Source organism: Chrysemys picta, chromosome 8, assembly GCF_011386835.1.
Source record: "Chrysemys picta bellii isolate R12L10 chromosome 8, ASM1138683v2, whole genome shotgun sequence".
NCBI lineage: Eukaryota > Metazoa > Chordata > Testudines > Emydidae > Chrysemys > Chrysemys picta.
In genome coordinates, this window is record NC_088798.1 from 75589945 (window position 1) to 75601385 (window position 11441).

Below are 11441 nucleotides of genomic sequence, written 5' to 3' on the forward strand. Positions count from 1 at the left end.
CTCAATTTCACCCCTCATGCTTGTTCAGTGGCTGTTGTGAACTGACCTGGTGGTTCAATTTGGTTTCTAGTGGCCACATCTCAACAGCGTAACATCACTAGTCCTGGAGATCAGCCAAGGCCCAAACAGGCCCTGGAGCCTGCCCTCCATTGCTGCTGGCCAGTTTATGTAGCTGGATAGGACTCTCTGGGATGTCAATCCAGTCCCTTTCAGCTGCTCTGGGCATGGCAGTGGCGCACACCTCAGCATGAGAGACCAACAGCAAAGGCACTTTTGTGTTTGCTGGGTTAGGAGCACGGAGCCAGAGTGCTGAGGGGACAGTGGCAGGATCATGGGTGCAGAGGAGGAAGCAGTTTGTGATCTGGGGCCTTTGACCTGGTGGTGGGTGAGTTCCAGCAGGAGTCCTGCACCTGGTGAGTGTAACCATGGCCGGGCTGGGGCCATCCAACCCCCCATGTATGAAATGGATGGGGACAGTGTCTCCTGGCACGGCTTTCCCTGCTGTCTCCCCTGTGAGGAACCGACCCGCTCCAGAAATCCAGCCTCAGCCTCCAGGATGACAGTGTCTCAGGCAGAGATGGAAAAGCCTAGTCATTGCCTTGTTGCCCCCCACCCCATCCCCAACTTTGCTTTCGGGAGGCTCCCACACAGGTCACCATGTTGTGTGACAGCGGCAAAGGAATACAGAGAGTCACCTTCTAACACTGACCAAGGAGTTTTATTGGGAAAAGGCCAACAGTGTTATCCATAGAGCTACCCTCTGTGCCGGCTTCATCACTGAGCTTCTGCCTCAAACCATTCCCAGTTGTTTGGTTTCCTGCTATACACATCCTCCCACCCACTTCTCCCTCATAACCCCCCTCCATCACTGGGCCTAGAGCCCTGGGCCTACGGCTCCAGAAGCACAGGCCTCTACCACTTGAACCAAGGGAGATCTTGTTGATCTACTTCCAATCCTCTGTCCAGTGCACATCTCGAGTAGCCAGGATGGGCGCACACAGGGGAGTGAAGGGCTATGAATTCACACTCTCCTAAGGGCCCAGAGCAGCCCTTTGGAGGTGATTAGCCCTGTGCAGTAAAAAGGGGTGCAGTAGTGGACTTCCCAGCCCCCCATGCCCTGCCCCCCTGCAGAGTTGTTTTCCCTTGGGCAGTAGGGCATGTCACAGGGCAACTGGCCCCTGTAAGTGAAGTGAGTCCAGCCCAGGTGTGTCCCAGGTTGATCTGATTCAGAGGGCAGGGTGGCATGAGAGGTGACCGGCTGTGATTGGAGGGGTCAGTGCTGGGAGGATGACGCGGACTCAGAGACTGGCGGAGGGGCTAGCCTGCTGGGCTGGCTGTTCAATGACAGGCCAGGTAAGGCAGAAGATGCCAGAGGTGAGGTCTGAGGTAAGTTGCTGGGCTGTGTCTGGAGAATGGTCCAAGGGCACGGCGTTGGGGATAAATGGACTTTCCAGGACTCCTTGCACTAGGTGCGTGGCCTTGAGGAGCGGGTAAAATCGGACCCAAGGGAACTTCGGGTGGAGCCTTTAAGAAGCCTGAGAAGGGAAACTGAAGCAGTAACCTCAGCGTTATTGTGCCCAGCCACAAGAGAGCAGTAGGAGGCGAGGTGACAGAGTAGGATCTGCCCCAAGAGCACACTTTTGTGCACCACTGTCCCCCACTTTCCCTCTTATGCAAAGGGGCAGAGGGTCAGCAGGCCCCACTGATTTCAGTGAGAATTAATCCCCGTGAAGAGCTAAGACCAGGGCCCTCTCCCTCATCTCTTCCTCACTCTGCGCTTCTGCTTTAGAGATGGGTCTTGGTCTCTGGACTGAAACACCCCTAACGCGCAGGGCGGCTGAATCTGGGCATGGGATTCTGATCCATGTCACGCCTGCACGAGTCCCTTCTTTCGTGCTTCTTTACTGCCCTTGAAACGTTCCACTCTTCCATCTCGGAGCCCGTGTTCCCCTTTCCACCACCAAGCAGTGGTGTAGCCAGGACGGGACACTTGGTTGGGCCCCGACTTCAGGTGGGTGACTAATGACAGGTGGCAGAGGATGGGGGGCAGGAGGAATTGGGGCCACTTCCCCACCACCCTCTCCAGCCAGCCTTGCAGGGGTCGATGGACATGCTGGTCAGAGGCCCCCTGGGGCCCAGGCCTGCACCTGGTGAGCGGGGTTGAAGTTTGGGGGCTTGTCCCGCTTTGCTCACCTGGCGCTCCAGCCAGGTAGCAGGGTCTGGGTGCGGGTAAGCCCCCATTCCCCAGCTGGAGCGCTGGGCAGAGTGGGGTAAGCCACCGCATCTCGACCCGGCAGGAGTGCTGGGCGAGCAGGCGTAGTGGGACAAGTGCTGGGGCCAGAGCCGAGCCAGGGTTGGGGGGGGAGGGAGAGTGGACCTGGATGCTAAGTGGGTGACAGTGCACTCACTGTCTCTCACACTTCCCTAACACACACACACACACGGTCGCTCTCACACCCATATACATTCTGCCTCTCATGAGTCACAGTCCCCCAATACAGATTGTCACACACAGTCTCACACTCCCCAACACACACTGTCACACAGTCCCCCAAAACACCATCACACACTGTCTCTCTGTCTCTCTCACACGCACTGGCTCTCTCTCACACACACATACACACACTCTCTGTCACGCACATGCACACACACACACGCACACACTTGTATTATTGTTGTTACTGCTTGGTACTTCCTGTCAAAATGCTCATGGTGAGCCAGGAGTGGCTAGGGGCTGCACAAGGGCCGAGGTGCAAAGCCTGCCTTGAGCCACTGCCGCAGTGACTGCAGTGTACGAAGCTCGATGTGTGTCAGCAACGGGGGACGGTTATGGGGGTCCATGGGCAGGGGTGGTAGCTGTGCCCCCTCAACACACTGGGGTCAGTGGCACTGGCTGGGGACTGCTTTCAGTGGAGCATAGGGGCACCAGTTTAATAATACTGCGTAGGGCCCCATAAATCCTAAGGATGGCCCTGGGGCTGGGCTAGGAGGAGCAGAGGGTCATGCACATGTTTTCTTGGAGCTGTCTTGGTGTTTCTGCTGAGTTTTGCCCTGACCATGTAGCAGATGCCCCCATGGTGGCAGTTCCAATGCAGTTCCCAGGCTTTCCGCTAAGACCCTTCAGTCCCAGCTGGCATTTCTCTGCCAGTCTGTCATGTGGCAGCTTCTGAAAACCACAGCCGATCAATTGCAGACTTTCAGGGGCCATTCTAGGCATCGGTGGGCAGAGCTTTATGGATTGGGTGACAATTGGAAAACCAGAAAAGCTTGATTTCCACAAAATTCCGTCTTTGCTCACTCTGGATAGAGGGCTGAGGCAGTGAGCTCTGAGTGAGGGGTTAGCGTGAGAGAAGGGCTTTCTCTTCCTGCAGCACCAATGGGCACTCTGTGTCATTAATTCCTGAGTCGTCCTAGTCCTGCCACTGCCGCTGATGGCCTAGGAAAGGGACAGCAGTTACCTACCCGACAGGGCTGCTGTAAAGTGCTTCATGAGTGCTGAGCGTCATTAAGGTGTATCATGCAGGCAGATGTAGGGATCAGCTACCTTCTTGGCTCTGCCCTTCTCAGGACCCCGTCAGCTCTTGGGAACAGGCATTCTGAAATATCTGAAAGAACCGAAGTGTGTTTCAAACGCACATTGGGACAGCCACCCAAATCTATCTATTTGAAGCTGCTTTTCGACCAGGACACACAACTGACTACTGGGTGCATCTGATCTGCTGGGGATCATGAGGCAATAAAAACAGTGTTCGAATACTGGTGAGTCTTTGGCAAATCCTCAACTCCAAACATTGCTATTCTCCAATAGACCCATTGTCCCCTTGGCAACTGTCTGACCAGGGCTGGCCTCCGGCCCTGCCACGAGCCATTCACAGGTAGGTGATCTCTATGACATTAGGCTCTGTGTTGCCGCAGGGCAGTTGGTGCTTACAGGAGCACTGGACGCTCAGCGCAGCAGTGTCATTGCTGCCAGGGTCTCCCTGGTAGTTCTGAGCAGGCTGCGTGCTGCTTTTCCTTTTGGAGCCCAGTTTCTTCCAATCTGTTAGGTGCACCCCGTTCTCCAGATCCTGCGGCATGGGCTCGTGGTACAGGGTGATCTGCAGCGTGCACAGCTGCGGGCCGTAGCGCACCAGCACAATGATGACAACAGCCAAGAGGACGAAAATTACCACGATGACCGTAATCATGGGAAGGGCATCGGCCTTCTTGGTCACACCCCGGATGACAGAGCCCGTAGTGAATCCAGCCAAGTCCGGAGGCTCGTGTTGTCTTGGCTGGCTGCTCGGGGTGGAGATATTCATTGTTGAAGGATGGACCCTCACCTGTGGAGAAGTAAAACAAATTGGACATATGTAGCATGTCATTTGAACCGTTCTAGTCTGTTACTGCCCGGATATCACTTGGCTAAGCGAAATGAGAACCCATCTGCAACTCAACGGCATTTCTCTGTTTGGAGGTAACCCAGGAACTTTTGAATGCTGCAGCTGATCAAATGCAAAATTTCAGGGATATTCTAGGCATCAGCAAGCAGAACCCCATTGGTTTGGGTGAACATTGGAAAAGTCTGAATTCCACTAAAATCACAATTTGATCACTCTGGATACAGGGGAGAGGCAGGGGAGGGTCAGGGTTAGAGTTCACTTCACTTCACTTGACTGTGTCATTCAATACAATTTCAGTGTGATGGATCCTCCGTTCCGGTCCTGAACTGTGGTGTGGCACCCAAACCTTGCCCTCCTGTTCCCCTGGCACTTTGTGGATCCTGGCCTCATAGTGACCCTTCCATGGTACCCTCCAGAGCAGGGAGATCATGTTGGAGGGCCCAGGATGATGGAGATCCAGTCATGGAGGGTCTCCTATATACATGGATCTAAGGGGGGTGATTGGGCCTGGTGTAAGGAGTTTTGGATACACATGTTTTGACTGAACCGATAATCCCAAATTATCTGCACTGTGCAGCACCTGGGCAACACCGAAATGCTGCTCTGAAACATGCTGCATCCTGGATCCTCTGTGACAAAGCAGACTTTGACTCCCTCAGGGAACAGATGGGCAGGATCCCCTGGGAGAATAACATGAAGGGCAAAGGGGTCCAGGAGAGCTGGCTGTATTTTAAAGAATCCTTATTGCGGTTGCAGGAACAAACCATCCCAATGTGTAAAAAGAATAGTAAATATGGCAAGCGACCAGCTTGGCTAAACAGTGAAATCCTTGCTGATCTTAAATGCAAAAAAGAAGCTTACAAGAAGTGGAAGATTGGACAAATGACCTGGGAGGAGTATAAAAATATTGCTCAGGCATGCAGGAGTGAAATCAGGAAGGCCAAATCACACTTGGAGTTGCAGCTAGCAAGAGATGTTAAGAGTAACAAGAAAGGTTTCTTCAGGTATGTTAGCAACAAGAAGAAAGTCAAGGAAAGTGTGGGCCCCTTACTGAATGAGGGAGGCAACCTAGTGACCGAGGATGTGGAAAAAGCTAATGTACTCAATGCTTTTTTTGCCTCTGTCTTCACGAACAAGGTCAGCTCCCAGACTGCTGCACTGGGCAGCATAATATGGGGAGAAGGTGACCAGCCCTCTGTGGAGAAAGAAGTGGTTCGGGACTATTTAGAAAAACTGGACGTGCACAAGTCCATGGGGCCGGATGAGCTGCATCTGAGGGTGCTAAGGGAGTTGGCGGATGAGATTGCAGAGCCATTAGCCATTATTTTTGAAAACTCATGGCGATTGGGGGAGGTCCCGGATGACTGGAAAAAGGCTAATGTAGTGCCCATCTTTAAAAAAGGGAAGAAGGAGGATCCGGGGAACTACAGGCCAGTCAGCCTCACCTCAGTCCCTGGAAAAATCATGGAGCAGGTCCTCAAGGAATCAATTATGAAACACTTAGAGGAGAGGAAAGTGATCAGGAACAGTCAGCATGGATTCACCAAGGGGAAGTCATGCCTGACTAACCTAATTGCCTTCTATGATGAGATAACTGGCTCTGTGGATGAGGGGAAAGCAGTGGATGTGTTATTCCTTGACTTTAGCAATGCTTTTGATACGGTCTCCCACAGTATTCTTGCCGCCAAGTTAAAGAAGTATGGGCTGGATGAATGGACTGTAAGGTGGATAGAAAGCTGGCTAGATCGTCGGGCTCAACGGGTAGTGATCAATGGCTCCATGTCTAGTTGGCAGCCGGTTTCAAGCGGAGTGCCCCAAGGGTCGGTCCTGGGGCCGGTTTTGTTTAATATCTTTATTAATGATCTGGAGGATGGTGTGGACTGCACTCTCAGCAAGTCTGCAGATGACACTAAACTAGGAGGCGTGGTAGATACACTAGAGGGTAGGGATCGGATACAGAGGGACCTAGACAAATTAGAGGATTGGGCCGAAAAAAACCTGATGAGGTTCAACAAGGACAAGTGCAGAGTCCTGCACTTAGGACGGAAGAATCCCATGCACTGCTACAGACTAGGGATCGAATGGCTAAGTAGCAGTTCTGCTGAAAAGGACCTAGGGGTCACAGTGGACGAGAAGCTGGATATGAGTCAACAGTGTGCTCTTGTTGCCAAGAAGGCTAACGGCATTTTGGGCTGTATAAGTAGGGGCATTGCCAGCAGATCGAGGAACGTGATCGTTCCCCTTTATTCGACATTGGTGAGGCCTCGTCTAGAATACTTTGTCCAGTTTTGGGCCCCACACTACAAGAAGGATGTGGAAAAATTGGAAAGAGTCCAGCGGAGGGCAACAAAAATGATTAGGGGTCTGGAGCACATGACTTATGAGGAGAGGCTGAGGGAACTGGGATTGTTTAGTCTCCAGAAGAGAAGAATGAGGGGGGATTTGATAGCAGCCTTCAACTACCTGAAGGGGGGTTCCAAAGAGGATGGAGCTTGGCTGTTCTCAGTGGTGGCAGATGACAGAACAAGGAGCAATGGTCTCAAGTTGCAGTGGGGGAGATCCAGGTTGGATATTAGGAAACACTATTTCACTAGGAGGGTGGTGAAGCACTGGAATATGTTACCTAGGGAGGTGGTGGAGTCTCCTTCCTTGGAGATTTTTAAGGCCTGGCTTGACAAAGCCCTGGCTGGGATGATTTAGCTGGGAATTGGTCCTGCTTTGAGCAGGGGGTTGGACTAGATGACCTCTTGAGGTCCCTTCCAACCCTGATATTCTATGGTTCTATGATTCTATGATAGGGGTGGGATTCATCCAGGATTATCAAGAAGGAAGAGCCCTGTAGCCCTCACTGTGGGGGAAGGGCAAAGGCGCTCTAAGACCTCTGCAGTTTGCTCTCTCCGACCCTGCAGAAGCTATCTGGGATAAATCACATTGACAGTAAAACTAGAGCAGCACAGCAGATGTGCCATTATTATCCGCAGGCAACTTGGCACCAATTGCCAGCAGATTATCTGAAGAAACGGATTATTTAAATGCCTGGTACAATGGCTGCCAGCTCGCCGTTCTGTGGGTGGGCGACTGTTTGTTGAGTGAGGTGTTTAAACATACAAGGATGCTCAAGCTAGCAGATCATTTTTTCATTCCATTTGCCCAAATTCTGTCCGTGGGGTAGTGCCTGCTCACTGGTACCCTGCAGCGTTCTGTCTGCCCCGGGGCAGAGGCAGGTAGCTTCCCTCAGGGTCTACAAAGGCAGTATAGCCACACCTTTCCCTACCACTTCTTTATAAAGGAGCAGCATGCAGAGGCGGATTAAGGTTTTGTGGGGCTCTGGGCCAGAGCAAGTGGGGGGGGCTCTCTACCCCTTCTGCCTGTGGTCCCGCCTCTTCCACCTGCAGCCCTGCCCACAGCTGCACCCCATTTTGCCCCTTCCTCCCGCAGCCCAGCCCTTGTCCACCCATGGTCCCATCCCATTCTGCCCCCCCATTGCCCCCCACAACCAGTTTTCTCCTTTGCTCCCCCCCGTTGGCCCAGTGGCTAGTCTGCCACTGGCAGCAAGCACTGCCCTCAGGGCCTGTTGCACAACTGGGACTGGAGCCATGGCCAGGTCCCAGTCCATCCAGTGTGCTGGCAGCCCAAAGTCTAGCACTGCAGGCAGTGCTGGTCTAGAGCCCAGGGGCGAGTGATTAGCAGCTCATCAGCGATAGGGTGACCATAGATCCCATTTTGGCTGGGACAGTCCCTTTTTCAGCCCTGTCCTGGCAGTCCTGACTTTTTTGGCGAAACTGGGCATTTGTCCCATTTGTTCTTGCCAGCTGATCATCATTTGGCAAGAGCAAACTGGACAAAGGCAGAGATTTGCCAAAAAAGTGGGGTGGAACCAGGGCCGGCTCCAGCATTTCTGCTGCCCCAAGCAAAAAAAAAAAAAAAAAGCCGCGATCGGCAGCGGCAGTTCAGCGGCAGGTCCTTCGCTCCTAGAGGGAGTGAGGGACCTGCCTCCCCCGAATTGCTGCAGGTGCCGCCCCTCTCCCTTAGCCGCCCCAAGCACCTGCTTGTTAAGCTGGTGCCTGGAGCCGGCCCTGGGTGGAACCCCTAGCAGGGCGCAGAGGAATGTGTGTGTGGGAGCAGCAATGTCAGCCCCGTGTCAGTGCGAAGGCTAGGGAGAGTGGCTCTGGCAGGTGGCAGGGGGCTGGCCTCATGTGCAGGGGGCTTCAGGTCGGGCTCAGGCCAGCCTTGTATGCCAGGGGAAGAGTGGGGCCTCAGGTGGCCCCCATGTAAGGGCAGCGGGGGGCTCAGGTGAGTCCAGGGCGCTGAGGGGGAAGGAAGATCTCAGGCCAGCCCCACACAGGCAGGAGGCAGGGAGGTTTCGGGCTGGCCCTGGGGGGATAGGGGGACCTCAGGCTGACCCCGCATGGGGGAGGGAGAGGGAGGCCTCGGGCTGGCCTGTGCGGTGTCTTGTTCTCCCTTTGGGAAAATATGATCACCCTACTCAGGGGAAACCAGAAGCTAGCCCAGTATTTGGTCACTAATTTCATAGATTCCAAGAGAAGAAGGAACCCTGGGGGTCATCTGGTCTGCCAGAGAACTTCCCCAAAATATTTCCTAGAGCAGATCTGTTAGAAAAACATCTTGATTTTAAACATTGTCAGCGTTGGAGAATCTACCACGACTCTTGGAAAGTTTTTCCAATGGCTAATTACCTCCCTGTTAATAATGTTTGCCTTACTGTATTTCCAGTCTGAATGTGTCTAGCTTCAACTCCCCGTGTAAATGGAGTAAACACAATACCCAGCAGCCACCCCTAGAGGGAGTTTGGGGAAGGAGTCAGGAGAGGGAAAGAGAAACTGAAGGATGGGCTCTGACTCAGCAACTCACTGAAGCACACATTTAATGTCAAGCATGTGTAGTCCAGCTGAAGTTAGTGTGAAGTGAGTGGGGTTGCTTATGTGCTTAAAGTTACGCGTGCGTTTACATGTGTTACTGAACCGAGACCGTGCAGAGCTTGTGTGAGTTGCCCTAAAGAATCCACTCGAGGGCCCCTCCCCCCACGGTCCTCTTGCCACTTGTGTATCTCACTCAAAGTGCAAATCACTGAAGCACTGTTCGGGAATCAAATGCTTCACAGCAAAGTCAGCCTGAACTGGGCCGCCTGCCTGTCTTTATCAAGCGGGGAATGAGGACTGTAGCTCTTCTGAGCTGCCTGGGTCTGTCTCCCAATGCTACCATATCCCATCTCCTGCCAGGGCACTCTGCGTTAATTTCAGGTGATGTAAATTACATTTGCGCAAATAACTTACTCTGCAACCAGAGTAGAAACTGCAAAATTCTCAGCTCCCTTCCTCTAAACCAGTAGCTCTCAACCTTTCCAGACTATTGTACCCTTTTCAGGAGTCTGATGTGTCTTGCATACCCCAAGTTTCACCACACTGAAAAATTACTTGCTTACAAAATCAGACATAAAAATACAAAAGTATCACAGCTCACTATTACAGAACCATTACTGACTTTCTCATTTTTCCACATCATTATAAAATAAATCAATTGGAATATAAATGTTGTGCTCACATTTCAATGTACGGTATATGCAGCAGCATAAACCAGTCATTGTATGAAATTTTAGTTTGTACTAACTTCACTCATATTTTTTATATAGTCTGTTGTAAAACTAGGCAAATATCTAGATGAGTTGATGTACCCCCTGGAAGACCTCTGCGTACCCCAGGGGTGCACGTACCTCTGGTTGAGAACCACTGCTCTATACCCTGCCCCTGCTCTGTCGAATTCCCCAGTCAGGGCAGCTCTTGGGCAGCCCAGTCTCTTCACAATGCACCCGAATTTGTGTGCAGTTTGTGCCCAGGACACAGAGTATCACTGAGAAAATGTAAGAAGGGAGGTTGTGAGCTGAGGTGGGAGGAAGTGACTCAGTGACAGGGAAGGGGAGGGGGGTTTGAAGAGAAAAGGAAGAAAAGTGAAAGAGTACCCTGCAGCTCAGGTAATACCTTAGCTTCCCAGTCCCCGTGGGAGTCCAATTCATCTCTGGGGAGAAGCTCTGAGCCTCAGGGTAGAACTCGGTAGAAATGGCTCCCGGCAGGTCAGATGAGGACTGAAAGTGCTTTATTGGAACTGGACTCACTCAAGAAACTGCCACATCATTATACACACACACACACCCACTCACCGGCAAAAGAGGAAATGTCTTTTCACATGCGCTTATGCTGGACTCATGCCATGCCACATCACACTTATGTACACACATGAGGTAGAGAGAGGCACTGCATCACACCGGGAAATGCCACATTAGTACTCTGTCACACATGCGTACTACGCCCTGTCATAACTATAAAGGGAAGGGTAACAGCCCTCCTGTGTACCCTACTATAATCCCTCCTGGCCAGAGACCCCAAAATCCTTTTACCTGTAAAGGGTTAAGAAGCTCAGGTAACCTGGCTGACACCTGACCCAAAGGACCAATAAGGGGACAAGATACTTTCAAATCTTGGTGGGGGGAAGGTTTTTGTTTGTGCTCTTTGTTTTGGTGGGAGTTCGCTCTTGGGACTGAGAGGGACCAGACATCAATCCAGGCTCTCCAAATCTTTCTGAACAAGTCTCTCATATTTCAAACTTGTAAGTAAACAGCCAGGCAAGGCGTGTTAGTTTTATCTTTGTTTTCTCAACTTGTAAATGTACCTTTTGCTAGGGTGTTTACCTCTGTTTGCAGTAACTTTGAACCTAAGGCTAGAGCGGGGTCCTCTGGGCTCTTTAAGTTTGATTACCCTGTAAAGTTATTTTCCATCCTGATTTTACAGAGATGATTTTTACCTTTTTCTTTAATTAAAAGCCTTCTTTTTAAGAACCTGATTGATTTTCCTTGTTTTTAAATCCAAGGGGGTTGGATCTTGATCCACCAGGAGTTGGTGGGAGAAAGGAGGGGGGATGGTTAATTTCTCCTTGTTTTAAGATCCAAGGGGTTTGGATCTGTATTCACCAGGGACTTGGTGAAGAGTCTCTCAAGGCTACCCAGGGAAGGGAATTAGCACATTGGGAGTGGTGGCAGCGGACCGG

General features: G+C 51.8%; 1 protein-coding gene across 1 annotated transcript; it reads right to left on the minus strand.

Annotated features, from left to right (window-relative positions):
* Window positions 1–702: 702 nt before the first annotated feature.
* On the minus strand, window positions 703–10535 carry SMIM33 (small integral membrane protein 33). Its single transcript, XM_065554839.1, has 2 exons — window positions 10379–10535; window positions 703–4322 (listed from the first exon to the last, which is right to left on the minus strand). The coding sequence occupies exon 2, from the start codon at window positions 4299–4301 to the stop codon at window positions 3870–3872; it is 432 nt and encodes a 143-aa protein (XP_065410911.1). The 5' UTR covers window positions 4302–4322; window positions 10379–10535; the 3' UTR covers window positions 703–3869.
* Window positions 10536–11441: the final 906 nt, after the last annotated feature.